The sequence below is a fragment of the Sorghum bicolor genome, chromosome 9, assembly GCF_000003195.3.
Source record: "Sorghum bicolor cultivar BTx623 chromosome 9, Sorghum_bicolor_NCBIv3, whole genome shotgun sequence".
Classification (NCBI taxonomy): Eukaryota; Viridiplantae; Streptophyta; class Magnoliopsida; order Poales; family Poaceae; genus Sorghum; species Sorghum bicolor.
The window spans coordinates 14,660,714-14,676,227 of NC_012878.2; the positions used below are offsets into that span (position 1 = coordinate 14,660,714).

The 15,514-nt window shown below is 42.4% G+C and overlaps 1 protein-coding gene and 1 long non-coding RNA gene across 2 annotated transcripts; one reads left to right on the plus strand and one right to left on the minus strand.

Annotated features, from left to right (window-relative positions):
* LOC110430050 lies at positions 4,019 to 4,758 on the plus strand. Its single transcript, XR_002447243.1, has 2 exons — positions 4,019 to 4,136; positions 4,372 to 4,758. It is a non-coding gene; the product is annotated as an uncharacterized LOC110430050 (long non-coding RNA).
* On the minus strand, positions 7,685 to 10,790 carry LOC110430579. Its single transcript, XM_021448377.1, has 8 exons — positions 10,621 to 10,790; positions 9,900 to 10,008; positions 9,503 to 9,787; positions 9,329 to 9,409; positions 8,839 to 9,254; positions 8,215 to 8,739; positions 8,053 to 8,131; positions 7,685 to 7,894 (listed from the first exon to the last, which is right to left on the minus strand). Exons 2-8 carry the CDS (start codon positions 9,925 to 9,927, stop codon positions 7,878 to 7,880), a joined length of 1,431 nt encoding a protein of 476 aa, XP_021304052.1. The 5' UTR covers positions 9,928 to 10,008; positions 10,621 to 10,790; the 3' UTR covers positions 7,685 to 7,877.

A 15,514-nucleotide genomic window follows, 5' to 3' on the forward strand; every position in this document is an offset into this window, starting at 1 on the left:
GATAGGCAGAGCCCAGCAGGTATCGGCCGAGGGGAAATCGGCCACCATTAGCTAATTTCTCTGCTGCCGATAGGTAGACAGAGGTTGGTCCTGCCGATCGACCGCGGAATACAAATTTGTCCAACCACATGTTCAGAAAGGTGGTTTGTTCCTTTATGTTAACAGGCCCTGTTCTACGGTACTTCTGGATGTATCCAGACCAGCCGCCGATAGAGCGAGTTTCTACCTTAGCACTAGGTGTGGTGTCAAATATGTGACTACTATCGGCAGTGGATACATCTAGGCCGGTGAGCATAAACACATCGGCAAGGGTGGGAGAAGTAGAGCCATGGCCGAAAACGAAGGCATTGAGTGTGTCTGACCAGAAGTATGACGCAGCAATCAGCAGTGACTCATTCCTATGCATATCGACAAGGGACAACCTGATGCATTGATCCAGTTTTCGCTCACCCCACTGAACCATATTTGAATGGCTGACTCTCAAGAACCAATCCTTCCATCCCTTGGTAGGACTGGGCCAAGAACGGAAGGCGTCTTTCCATAGATCTAGAGAGAAGTTCTCGGCTCTAAAGGGGATTCTGTTTGTCTCTGCGTTGATCAGATCGGTAGGATCTAGGTTCCCTAGCGGACCAAGACATTGGAGGTGTGGTTGATCGGTAGGGATAACGATTTTATTGGATAGATCCTAAAGGTTTTTGGGGGTAAAAAGAAGAACAAAAGGAAAAAGAAAAAGGTATTCAGTAAGGTGAACTGCGAATGAACAGGAGTGCTGTGAAAATACAGGAGAGATGGGGTGATGAACTGACCTCAGGAACAACAAAGTTGATGGCCATCTCCTCGCAGGGAAGACGATCAAAGACTTTGGGGATGGTGGAGAAAGGCCTTCATTGGAGTTCTTGGGGCCCTTGAGTAGTACCGCCGCCAGAAAAGCAGAGTTGGGGCTGTAGAATGATGCGATGGAGAAGGAGTACCTGAGAAGGAATTATTTATAGGACAAAATAGGCAAGGGCAAATCTGACTTATCTCATCGTCGCATCCGTGAAATCTGAGGATACTCAGGTTGATATGGTAACTGTTCGCACGGTAATCAAGGGATTGTGCAGGCGATTTGACAAGAAGCGGTCATGATCTGGAGATATTTCACTGTGCGAGATTTCCTGGTCGGTCCATCGGCAGCCTCCTCCAACGGTCATATTGCCGATGGGCGAATAAAGAAGGGATATCCGCTATCTGGTTTGGGAGGTTCAGAAATTCTAGGAGTCTGCGAAAGAATCGGGCCAAGGTTGTTCGGATTTAATGATCAGTTGCCAAATCGGGAAGATTAACTATAGAAAAGCGTCGTTAATGCAGGGAATTTTAGAGCATTAAGGATTTCATACTCCGAAACTGGAGGGCATGTGTTGACACCGTTTTTGGACACGTGCACAGGAACCGGTGGAGTACTAGATCGGCAGGCGGAGCAACGGTAACTAGATTGCAGAAGAGTTGCTGATGTGGAAGGTTGCCGATGAAGGGACGATTGAGTATGACTAAGTCCAGGAGTGGTAGCGTGTTCCTAACCAATGGCCAGTGTCAATGTTTGCCGATGGCGATAGCAGGAAGGTTGCCGATGGCTTCGTGGGAGTTGCCGATTGACCCGTGGTGGTGTCCTGGTCGGTTACGAGGGGATAATTTTGTATTTTACTTAATTATCTAGATTCGTTTTGTATACGGGTTCTGGTTATTTTGGAATTCGAGTCCTAGTCGTGTCTGATTGTAGCTCTTTGAGCAGGGTATAAATGTAGACCCTAGGGCCTTGTAATGAGACATCTATCAATCAATCAAACACAAGTTTTTACTCATATTCCAACATCTACTTTTTCGACGACTTCGTCATATTTTCCTTTCACTACGAGTTCTTAGGAGTTCGTCGACTTAAGTTCGGCGTATTCTCAAGTTCCGCGTGAATACCTCTTGGCCGTGACATCCGGGCGTATCGCTGTTGTCGGGACCAAAGTATTAGAGTTATCACCTTTGCCGATAGTAAAGTCAAATCGGCTGGCACGCCTTAACTTTTGAATCGGGTATTAGCCCTTTGTGTTTGTAGATCTGCTTTTGCACCAACACTGTCGTCGTCGTGCTGGGAGCACCCACCGTCGCCGAGCCGTGGCGGGGGTGGGGGTGGGGGAGGGGGAGGGGTCAACGCGCGGCGAATGGCGTCGCTGGACCTGCCCCGGCAGCGCGCCGTCCCGGCACATGCAGCGGTGCGCGTCGCGGGCGCGCGCGAGCACGATGTCGTCGGTCCCTGGCAGCGAGTGCGGGTCCTCGAGCACCGTCGGGCACCGTGGCAGCACTCGCACGGGCCATGGTATGGGTGGTGACTACTGACTCTTGTCCCTTTGGTCAGGCGCTCTTGGCGAGTGAGGAGAGACTGAAGGTGTGTTTGGCATTTGGCAGTAGAAGAAGCTGACATTCTTCAAAAAAAAAGTAGAAGAAGCTGACGGATGTGAGGAATGGAACCTTGGAGTGCCGGTACTGCAGTGTGGATGTAAGCGATAATTTTGTGCTTTTGTGTTTCTTTGGGTTGGAGTGAGTGAGAGTGATGTTGTTTTGTTTTCAGTTCAGACTTCAGAACCTGATATACTCGCAAAGTGTAGAATGCTACAATCAAATTATTTAGCAAAGGATTGGCATGGCCCATGCATGGGGCTTACAACAGACAGATGAATGAATCTTTCTGCATCGCCTTATCCACCTGCAAGTCTGCAACTACATGTACGGAGTACTATCAGGTTACTGATGGCTTTTTGGCCAATCTCATTTGATCAGTTGGTTCCATTTATTCATTGATTCATCTTGATGTTCATTGGCGCCAAAACTAGCAGTTAGTGGCACTGGGGACAAGAAGAATTCGTTATGGAGACCAAGTGGCCCAGGGGCATTCAAGTCTTTTGCCAAGCCACTTAACTGCCGTTAGGCTTCAAAATGGACGGAATGACACACATGTATAGCCGAAGATGAAGTTGGACATAAAGGTGCGAAACAACTTTTTAGTGGCCTCCTGGTTTGGTCAATCTTTTATAATGGCATACAGGTAAAAGACTCCAAATCCCCTAGGGTCTCCACTTTTCCTCAGTGAACCAGATTCATGGTCTGCCACGGTAGCGGCAGCATCTAATATTTCCCTAAGAATTACCATGGTTCCCTAGGAAAGTGAATATTTTTCAGCTCCCGTTGCTTGCTCCCGCCATCAGCCGTCTTGGCCGGCACCCCAATCCTTTTTCCTGCGACACGCCAATGCTCGGCCCGGTAAAAAAAAAACTTTTCCCAGCCCATCTCTATCCCGTGAGCAGGCACCCAAACCCTGACTCCACGCTCCTTGACGGCAGCCGCCCGCTCGCCGGGAACTCCTGCACGAGCGCGACACCGCCCGTAGCGAGGCCCCTACGCGAGCTGCCCACCCGCAGCGAGCCCATTGCTCGACGCTGGCAACTCGACTGCAGCGACCCCTGCGCTTTGCCAACCACCTGCCGCCGGTGGCCTGCCCCGCCGTGCGCGGCCTGCCTAACACCAGCTGGCTGCTGCTCGACATCGGTCGGCCACCTTCCGGCCACCAGCGCGCCACAACCCCCGTCGATTCAGCGCCGCCACACGGAATCCCAACGCTTGCCACCGGCCTCAGCGACTACACATCTCACCGGTTGTCCACCCTCCTGGAAGACGAATTCTGGTGCAGCTGCACTCAAGCAGTCACGACGAAGCCTATAAGGGGCCAAATCTGCAAATCCCAAAGCCTCGAAACAGATTTGAAGTGGTTAGTTCCTAGTGCTGCTACATATATATTTATATATATAAGCACAAATCTTATACTATCTTTCAGTAGCAATTTGTTGTTGCATCCTAGCTCTTTATGCACTGCTAGTTATAATTTTGGTTTTCATATCTAGGCAAGCACGTTTCAATGTGGATTTTGGCAATTGGTACCTTCTTCTACAGATTGAAATTGTACCTCAGCTAAAATTTTAGGTGTGATTTGCCACCGGGTGAAGGGAAAGGGAGATCTTTAGTGTTGTGCAAGGAATGTTGGATAGCTGTCCCTAGTCTCTGCAAAAGGAAGGTTTTGACGCTGTGTGGTGCTTCAGAGCAAAACAGTACAGGTTAGAGTTCAGTTTTGAATTTTATTAGTTCCATCCTATTATATATTAGTTTAATTAGTTTATTTTAAATATGCAATATATATCAGCCTCCCTGTTTTGTTGCTAGTAGTTACTATATGTTTGCGCTCTTCATTATAAACTCGCCTTTTTAGTTTCAAAATGTTTGCGGAGCTCACTCTCCCAACTCATATGCTCTCATGATATGAACTATGACATGGTACTGTCTATTTTTCAGTTTATTGTCGCAACATAAACCATGTCAGTAGAAGACCGTAGTTGGATGTACCAAGGCTGGAAGGACAATGGTTGCCATTCTCAGGAATGGGTGCGAAATACTAATGCTTTTCTAGACCGTGCTTTTAGCAATGTTCCTAACTCTGAAAAATTTGGAGTAGTGTGTCCATGTTTAGATTGTGTCAATAGAGTTAGACGGAGGAGACCTGTCATAGGTGTGCATTTGTGTAAAAGAGGATTTATGCCTGGGTATAGACTGAACATGGGGCGAGCACCCTGTTAGTGATCCTACATTATTTTTTAGATAGTATAATGTACTAGTAGTGTACATGTGTGACCTGCTGCTCCCTTATATAAATTGGTATATTCTCTGAGTTTAGTTAGTCCATGCTTGAACAATGTGTCTCCACTAATTTTACCACTGTTGGAGTGTTGGTGCCCTCTAATATTTATGTGAAGCTCTGCTATCTTCTATTTCAGAAAAAATCATTTTTTTTCTCATTGTGTGACCTGTGTGAAAATTATAAATGAAAAGCAAATTTTTTTTCTCGAAAACGCAGGAGAGCTGCGCTTCATTATATTAAGAAGAGAGTAAAGGGCAAGAGCCCATACAACACCACACATACCCACACACACCCACACAAACAGACTCTAGGATTACATTCGAGCCGGAGACACCAAAACATAAGACAACCACGACTGAGCTAGACACTCTAACTACCAGGGAGGAGGACAGTCAAGAAAGAAAGCCCTCGAGCCCCAGCCATAGACCACAGGCGGCGTTCCTCGCCAGCCAAGATGAGTGCTTCGGCAAGGTTCGGGGCCGCTCCATCAAAAACACAACTATTACGATGGTTCTAAATAGTACAAGCTCCAAGAATGATAAGTGAATTAACTCCTTGCCTCTTCAATCCGACCTCGGAGATGCTGCTAGCATTTTCCCACCAAGCATGGAAGGAAAGATCAGTAGATTGAGGGGACAAGTTTTGGAGACCGACTTGTCGGAATAGAATGAACCAAAATTCTCTTGCAAACACACAATTCACAAGGAGATGGTCAATAGTCTCCTCTTCTTGGTCACAAAGAGGACAACACTCAGGATGAGGCAATCCACGACGTGCGAGTCGATCAGCTGTCCAGCACGCGTTGTGCGCGACCAACCATAAAAAGAAGCGACACTTGGGTGGAGCCCAAGATTTCCAGATTTTTTCCCATGGTCCAAAAAGAGTAGACCTCAAAAAGAAACCATCATATGCCGATTTAGCCGAGTATTTTCCATTAGAAGAGAGCCTCCATACATGTCTATCCTCAACCTCAGGCTGTAGCTGAAAGTCCATCAAAACATCATATAATTGAAGAAATTCCACCAACACACCGACTGTACGGGCTCCCTGAATGTCTGAAATCCAAGCCTAGGAAGAGAGGGCGTCCCGGACCGAGCGCCGTTTGACCCTCCTTTTGGAAAGAATTCCATTGCTTTGACATGTTGCATCGGAATCTACTATATGATGTTGGTCTGCTCGCTTCTGATTATTTTGGCTGCACTGTGCAGCAAAGCTGCTCGCTGCCTACCAGGTTGCAATATGCACCTGTGTTGTAGTTCAGTTAGGTCATTTTGGTGGCACAATTGGGGTTTGTGTTAGTGCCTCTAATGAGATACTGCAATTTAAACAATATGGATTGATGAATGTGCCTAGCTACCAGGTTGCAATATGCACCTGTGTTGTAGTTCAGTTAGGTCATTTTGATGGCACAAGTGGTGTTTGTGTTAGTGCCTAATGAGATATTGTAATTTAAATCCATATGGATTGATGAATGTTAAATTCTGATGGAAACAATGCATGTGTGCTGTGCTGTAATTAAATTTGTATTTGTATTCGAAATTTGAATTTAAATATTTGAATTTAAATATATGGTATATGATCTGCATATTATATGTTCCTCATAAAATTCAACCCCCTAGGGAAATGACCTTTACACGTGGGCAATAGAATGGCATGTCAACAAATTTCCCTAGGGGTGAAATTACCTAGGGAATACAGTTTCCCTAGGGTTTCCTCGGCCAACCCTAGGGCACTTCTCAGATCCTCGTGAAATCGTTCTCTAGGAACCAATCCTGACAAATTACCCTAGGGAAACATGTTTAGCTAGGTATCTATGCCTTTCCCTAGGGTTTTTCACCCTAGGGAAATAGGAGGATTCCACTAGTGATATTAACTTATAACATAAAAACTCACAATATAAGTTATACATATATGTTATGGGACATAACTTATTTCTATAATTTATACTGATAACTTGGACAATATAACATTTTGTAGAACAAAACTTATTACCATATAACCTATAACATTAACTTATATCATATAGCTTATAACTTATGTCAAAACCTAAAAACAGAAAAGTTATAAAATACAAGTTTTTTCTTTTTAATTTTAGTAGTCCATCAGTTTTCTTTTTATGCATGCTACCAACATATCTACTACTATGTCATGATATTGATTTGTATATCTAAATTGTGTAGAATAACTTATGTTATACAAGTTGTATAGAATAGCTTATGTATAAAAGTTGTGTTTGATAACTTTTTTGTGGATAATTGTGTTTTATAACTTTTTGTGTTTTCGAGTTTTGGTTATAAGTTATATGTGATAAGTTATATGTGATAAGTTCTATGTTATAAGTTAGTCTGCTATGAAAAAATTATTCGAAACATATATAAGTAGGGTCTAGTTTTATTCATCTCGTCATATAGAACATACCGGTTTGAAATTAATGTTTGCATGGGTCCCAACACAGTTCAAATTGAGTGCACACATGCAGCAGTTCGCTCAGCCGAGCACAATAAAAGAGAACGAGCACATACATCACTATCCAATTAGAGTATCACGCGGAAAAAAAAATCTAAAAAAGAAGATGTGGTGTTGTCAAAAAATTATTCGCTCGTTTCTCCATGGATGAGCATTCGCGAATTATCTTGGCCAAGATGTGCATACAAGAAAGTTGATAGGATCCAAGCGTGTATTTAAACATACTAGTGGCAAGGCGCGCCTCTGCGCGCACGTGTGGTTGCGGAGTTGAGGACATGAAAATATTTTGTGTTAGGGGATACAATAGAAAGAGCTAATTATGGTAAAGTGTCGTGGTTTGAGTTCAAATATAGAGAGGAACATTTCCTTTGTTGAATTGTGAACTGTGGTGCCAATTTTTGTGCGTATTAAATCTGAGAACTATTGGAACCGCATTTGGATGTGCTCAATATATCGGATGGATATATGCGGTTCATTCAAGAGAGTCTACTACATTATACAGGATTTGAGTAAGGCTGATAGTAGCCGCGTGAATATTAACGTTGGAACAGAGTTTTGTGCGTGCATATTACAAACTTTGCGGAAAGTAGTTCCTAGTCCAGGATGAGAGTTTCACAGAAGCTGAATTTGCCTTGTTTCTGTTGATCTGTTTGGGTCTGTATTTTGTCTTCATGGTTGAAGGCGCTGTGTCTGGGTTTCAGACCTGATGGTTTCCTGTTATTTAGTGTAGGAGTCTATCGTCAGTGCTGTTATTGCAGTATGAAGTTGATGAGTGCAGATAATGGTGATGATGATGACAAGAGATGGTATCTGTGTTTTTTTATGGCTGACTAATTTGTAAATCGGTGCTGGTGTGGGGTGTCTGAAATTACCTGGTTTGTCGATGTTAATCCAGCGACTTGGTGTGACGGCGAGGGGTTCGGTGTCTAAAGTCGTGGAAATAAACTGGATCTGTAGACGTATAGCAGTTATGGTAATATTTGCATGATTTTATATATAAACTCATTGTATGAATAAAGTTTGTTTTACCGTACCTTTGAGTCTATGAAATGATCGGCTGAGCTGTTGATGCTTTTGTGGAAATTGGTTATGGTATCATCAAGTTCTTTCATAGCATCATCTAGATATTTGGTGTTTGGAATGTCATCGGCTGTCATGCTGTATTCGTTGAGGAGATGACCCACACTTTCATATATCTGGCTCATGTCTGCTGTAGCGTAGGATACACAACACTGCAGTAGACCAATGTGTAAGCTGAGACTGTTTATTGAGACGATTAACTGTGCTAGGGTTGGATAGTTAAGATCAACTATTTGGTATCCAAGAATATTGGTGATGTGTTTGAGGGAGTAATATATGGCTGCTGCTTCAACCGAGGCTGCATTTGTATAGGTAACATCACTATATTTATGTGTTGATCCTTGTATGTTGACAGAAGCTTCAAACTGATCGGTAGATGTCTCTATGGCTGTAATGGTGGCTTCGGCTTTATATACTGCTTGAGTCGCTACGGTATAGATAACTTTCAGTCGGGTAGTGTATGATGACGGGACTGGTACCTGCATGGTAAATGTTTACATTAGTCTTGAGTGGCCTGTGGAAACTATTCCAGCACTTTGTCTTGCTTTTATGTTTTTTGTAGTATAGTCGCAGGGTACCTGATTTAGTGGCGGAATTTTTTTGAATCCATGAAGATTGATAGGTTCTTCAGGCTGTTGTAGAATCAAATCTATGTGATCATGTATAAAGGTGTAGTTTTTATAGGCATGGTTGGCACTACGGTGTAGACGTTGAGCGAAGTCAGAGAGATATTTATAGTTGTCATCTGTAGCATTGTGTGCGAGAGATTCAACCGTGCTGGATATGGCGGTAGCTTTGTCCTGGAATTGTTGCAGACATTGTTGCAGCAAGTGGAGTAGTTGGATTGTCTTATTCTTCGATAATCTGAATATGTCAAATTTTTTGTAGTAGAAGTCCTTCAATTCTGCTATTACCAAATAGCTGTAGTCAGGTGCTCTAAGTTCATAGTTGGTGCCAATTGTTTCAGCATAATCATCCTTTAGAATTGGGTTGCCTGCGTGGATTATTGTAGTTAGAGCAGACTATGTGGTCGTCGCTCTTGACAAAAGGAGGTCTCACATTGATTACCTGCATGTGTTTGAGCCTTTCTTGGTATAGGTAAAATTTTGAGTGGGTCAATATTGATTTGTAGAGCCTCTGGTGGAGTAGCTGTGTATTAGACATAAATAGAGGTCATTAGATGATGAACGGTGTTCTCGAGGCAACTTGATGACAACAGGTTAAGTTATATGGTGGTCATACCTATAATCCAAGGTAGCTGTCCCAATTCATGCTGTTTTGACCATGGTGCCATCTCCAGGTTGCAACTTCTTGTCTGTAACTTTGTTGTAACTAAAGCGTGCCTCTGTAAATGGGGTTCTGTAAAGTGGATAAGAAAGTTTGGTGGTTTATATGTTATATCAGAGACAGTGATATATGCTCCCAGGCGATCTGCTATTGCATCTGCAATCTGCTTGGAGAGTATTTTGCTGTGTGGTGTGCGTCTGTTTGCTGGTCTTGCAATAACAGCATGCTGCCAATATGTTTCTGCAATAAGAAATATGAATATTTTTTTAGCCTCGCTTTTGTTCGTCTGTATTGTATTTATGTAAGTCAATAAAGAAGAATCTACAGGGTGAATAGTATTTAGAGTATGTACCTTGATGATGTGTTGGAATTTCCGTCATTGATGTCACTATCTGATTAAATTTTCTTGTAGATGTTTGTTCTGCTTGATGACTGCAGCGTGGGTTGAGTTTGGTAGTTACCTATAAGCGAATAAGGAAACAATAGACATCAGTAATAGACTGTATAGTTGCATGTTGTTGTATAGAATATTTATAATTGTAGAGTAAGCATATGGAAATATTTGCCCTATTTTCTTAGGATTCGGATTTTTTGGTTAAAGAAGATCTGCAGTGGAGTGGGTTACCTATATTACTGAAAATTGATGCTTACTACATAATGGGCTTTTGGTCAATCGTGCCACTGTCAGCAGAAGTTGGAGTGGGGTACTTAATGGTTATACCGGCTGATAAACTGACGAAGTATTGCACATGGAGAAGGGGCAGGGACTAAGTGTGGCAGTTTTTAGGGGTCGCAGCATCGGTTTAGGGAAACACAGACTTTCTGTAGTCTCTGAACGGACTAAATAGTCTGGGCATGAGTTACTTTATTTCTGTATTACGAACTTCTTCAATTAGGACTATAATCATGGGGCTTCTCAACTAACCGAAATATAAAATGACCCAAAAAAATATCTAGCCTGTTCGTATGTAAATGGAGGTAACCTGAAATGAGGAACGGTTCTAGATCTATATGTTTGTTTGACTATGCAGATGTCTAGGGATTGTTTTTCAGAGGAGAGGGAAGAATCGCACCTAACAATTTATGGAGTCGGGGATCGGCAGGTTCGCAACATGAGGTGGTGTCGACGAGGGTTGCACGAAGGATGGCGGAGGAGTCCGAGGTTGCGGAGTTTCTTCTGTTCCGGTGCGCTGCTCGCGGAAACGCCGTCGTTTAGTATCGGCGGAGGTGGTCGCTGTGGGGATTTTGCCGAGGTTAGTGTTTGATGTCCTTTTTTTATTTGGATCGAAGGGGTGGTAATGGGGGCCCAACAACTTGGGCCAGGCAATTTGGGCCTTATTTTTTTTTTCTGTGGGTTATGTTTATGTTTATACGTATGGCTATTACAGTTTTTTGTGGCACCTAAATAGAGAACTACTATAAATTTGCTGTAAGTTTAGCGCGAAATAATCACTGTGGTAGTAGGGGCAGTATAAAATCTTGTTTGGAACATGTAAAGGGCGATGTATATAAGTTTATCTATTAAACAATCGATGACATGTTACACAGCAGTTTATGTATTAAACAGTCGATAACACATTAGGAAGTACTATATCGACAGTACTGAACAAAGTACTACGAAGATAATATGTTGGGCACTATGTGCCATTTAGGTGTTGCCTAGGCTGAATATTATACAATCTACTGAGGCTACATATTGACATCTACAGGGTGATTAAGAACGCTGCTTCACGAAAGGTTCATGGCACTTTGTCCTGGATCCATGGTCATTTTACAAGACTACATTACTATACAGAGGATAAGACAGTGCATAAGACATGTTGGTGAGAAACTGGGAATTTTGGTGGGCTCTGGTTTTTGTGTCAATATCAGCCAAGATGCATGCTGCGATCGGATTCCCATCCGTGTTCATCGTCACTTGAGGCGCCGAATGATGACTCGGTGTCAGGATGGTGTGGTCGTCGGCCTGCCAGTATTGAAGATCATGTTATCATTATATACCATGCTGTAGTGATTATAAGTGTTTAAGATAGATACAGTGTTTAGATAGGTACTTTGTGGGCGGGAAGTAACCTCATCATCCTCTCCTGTTGAGTGAGAAAAAAATGTTTTAGGTTTCGTTACGGTGGTACTTTTTAGCAATTGTTTTCAGGAGCTGTATATGTACCTTCGTAGGTGTATGCCTCACGTCGGAGTTCGGTGTCTAGATCCGTGTCTCCTGGTAACAATGAAGTGCAGGTTAGTAATATATAACAAGAAGCTAACCTTTTTTTCTGTTGGCTAAGTTTTCTTGTTTTGGTAACTGAGTGTATGAGAAGGTGAATACCTCCATGTAGAGACGGCATGTGGTTGCCAGCTGGTGGAGATGGACTGCCAAGCATTTCGCGTGTATATGTATCATACCAGACTGGCCAAATGTTGAGGAGATCACCATGGCTAGTTGTTGTGGCAAGCGCTATATGTGCTGCATTAGGCACGAGCGTGTCTGATCCATGAACGTTAACTGTGTATACTAATGTGGATGGTTCGAGTGAGATGCTGTGGATGGTACAAATCCCACCAAGAAGCCGGTGGACTGCAAGGTCACAACATAGATGTGGTGGGATTCCAGAAATCTCTATACTGAGGTACTCTCTGCGGAAGGATGTGTTTGAGTTGTTATGGCTGAGATTATGGGTGGTGTTCAGGTTGGTTTGCGTGCGGCGAGGAACTATGATAGCACCGTAGTATGGGTTCCATGGTATGAAAGTCACTGTGTATGATAGGATTCTGAGAAAAGATTGGGTAAGTAAATTTGTAGCTGCAAGTGCATTTGGAGTTTTAATGAAATAGTCGGTACCAAATTTGCATATGTCTTCTATGCTTAGATCGATCAGAAACTGCTGCTGGACTGCATCGACTATGTGTTGGTAAGTGAGTTGGTGCACAGCTGGGGGTGGAATCTTTGCAACAACCACATTATTGAAGCCGTATCTTCCACTGTCTTCAAGCTCCCTTTCTTCAATAACTTTGAGGTTGGGATATTGGTGATTCAACATAGTTTTAGTAGTATCCTGCATGTTTGTGAACATAGGTTAGGACATAACTTTCTTCAGGGGCATATTTATGTATTTGAAAATGCATTGGTGGCACTAAAGAATCAGTTACGATGGGTGCAAATAAACCGATAATGTTGCTCAATTTGTTGGTGCTGGTTTTCGAGTAGCAACAAAAGGTTTAATCAGTGGCTTAGACTTAATTGTGTCTACTTTTGTAAAGATTTAACAGGGATATTTTGTTCTATGCTGATATGGTTGATATTTTCTTACGAACAGGTGGGATATAGTCAATTTATTAAGTACCGATGCTGATGATTGAGTGTATGAGTTAAACCTGGGATCTGTCTTAAATGGAATATGATTTAAACAAAACACTGAATCTAGTTTGTCATACCAAAGATAGGTAACAATCATAAATCTTAGGTCGACTAAATATACTTTCGAGCAAAGCACATGCATGATTTTTTGAGAGATCTGGTTACCTTTGGCGAGTATGAATGTTGCCTGGAGCCACGGCGACCCGTCTGGATGGAGCGCGTTTGGTGGAACGCAGTGGAGATTTGAGATGGCGAAGCACTGGCAGATAAGAATTGAAAAGAGAGGAGGTATAGTACTGCAAGCTGAGTATTTTGCTAGGAGATAGGGAGGAAGAGTTGGACGGCGAGAACAAACGGGCTGAGAATGGAGAGTGGGAGTGCCATAGCTGCTGACGACGACGATCTGACCGAGGGAAAGACGACTGGTGATGTTGAAGGAGGTTCTAGTGGGGGCGATGTGTTTCAGAGAGGGGTGAAGGTAGGTGGGGATCTTTATGAGCAGCGGTGACCTTGTAGGATTTTTTTTTCCTTTTAAAGTAGCATCAATCTGGGATGCCGTATTCTGTAGATGAATTTTTTTGTTGTTTGAGTGCTTATTTAGAGATTGGTGTAAAAAGTTTGTATCGTATAGTGCGTTGGGACATGGTCTGTCTTATTTTTTATGTTTAACGATTTTATTTCAGTGATGATCGAATTACTAAGGAGAGGTAAAGGGTGTCATATACCAAGATTTGATAGCATAGATAACGAGAAATAAGGTATGTTCTGGATGTTAAAACCGAGGCGAATTGGGCGGGTGAGTAAAATCTGGGAGATTTATTGATCCCCGCTGGAACAATCGGAGTAAATATAAAAGCAGAGCATATAGCTTTATCTACGACAGTTATTATGAAGAACAAAGCAAAAGGTATTTTGTAAGCAGATAGATCATAAAGCGAGAGGACAGTATAAATATATACATACAGATTCATAGCACACATAGTCTCATAAGCTGTATAGATAACCAGGTCACTGACTGCTGGCAGCGTAGATAGTATATATTACATACGAAACTGCGTTAGGTGCCTACATATTTATTTAGCAACGAGGAGCATGTCAAAGTTGGAAAGTATTAACAGCCACAAAAGATCATTGCGGGCGTGTTGCAGCCTACCAGTTCCTGCGTAAAGTACAGAGCATCAGTATAAACAATATCATATAACTTTCTTCTTCTTCTGATATGATAATCAGGGTAAATTGCACAAGAAATTCACTGAATGGACTGGACTGTTGATCTGACAAAACGATCACTACTGATTTGGACGTACATATGACCAGGTGGAAAAAAGGAGTAACCTATGTAACTTGCATGAAGATCAGCGCCTTGGTTTCTGAAGCTTAGCTCTGAAATTAGGAGGCACACATATGTTAATAATGAGGCAAAACATTTGAAATGCATCTGTTTCGCTGCATTTTTTGGCCTTTGTTTTTTATTTTTTTGTTACCTTTTTATTTGTAGCTGTGGTGGTGAGCCTGGTGAGCTGTTAATGTTATCCTGGGTGACCTCTGTCACTGATGTATTCTACATAAATAAAAGCAGGATTCTAGTAACTATGAAGGAGCAGTATGTAATGGAGAGTTCCTAAGTTGGCAAGTATTAATAATCATACATGTTCGACCACATTAGTGTCCTCAAACAAGCGTTTACGAGCGCCGGCTGTGTCCACCGGTGATCTGTAGGATAGAATAAAATGGAGATATGTTTAAAACAATTAGAAAAAGTAAAATAGTGAAACTGTATGTAAAGAGAAAACTTATTTGTGCTGACATATCATACAAGCTGGTATGTTCCTTTACGGGTGTCTGCTCTGTTTCCGTTGGCGGAGCAGGTGTCTAAAAAATTATTTGAAAGCATTAGTCTTTTCTGTTACATGAGTCACTAATAACATGATCTGTAACCAGGTAGTATAGAATTGGCTTACCGATTCATTCGCCTGCGGAATTTCAAGAACCTGCTGATTAAACTGAGGAGCACGTGTCATTTGAAGCTGGTTCTGTGGTTGTGCCGAGCTGGTTGATGGAAGCTGTATTGCTTTGTTAACCTTTGTAGATACAGTAGCGGTGAGTAAGGACCCTGATCTGTCAAGTCTCTCTAAGACATGTTTCACCAGATACTGCCTCCTTGCTTTAGAGGTGAATGAGTTTTCTGTAAGGTTGATGGAGAAGATAAATTTTTTAGCGATAACAGCCTGTAGTTGTTGAGGAAGTCCCATTGCTAGTTTTAATGGATTTAAAATTAGATCACAGTCTTTCTGAATAATTATTCTGGCAGTTTCATCATAGGCAAAGAAGTTTGCTTCTCCTGTTTCGTCTTTTGCACTGAAATTGAATAAGTATCTACACAACGAAAACCCAAAATCCTGGTAAGTATATGGATGACCTTAATGTGGTCCAATTTGACATGTATGTGGCTGCATTGTGTAAAAAAGTTGATTACCTAGGTAAACTATTTGTCCCATGGCATTTAGGACATTGATAGCCACCACCAGGTTGTGGATCCATTTTTTTCTTGCATCCTTTACAGGACATGTACCACCAACTGTTGTCATCTGGTATATGTGTTACGGTAACCG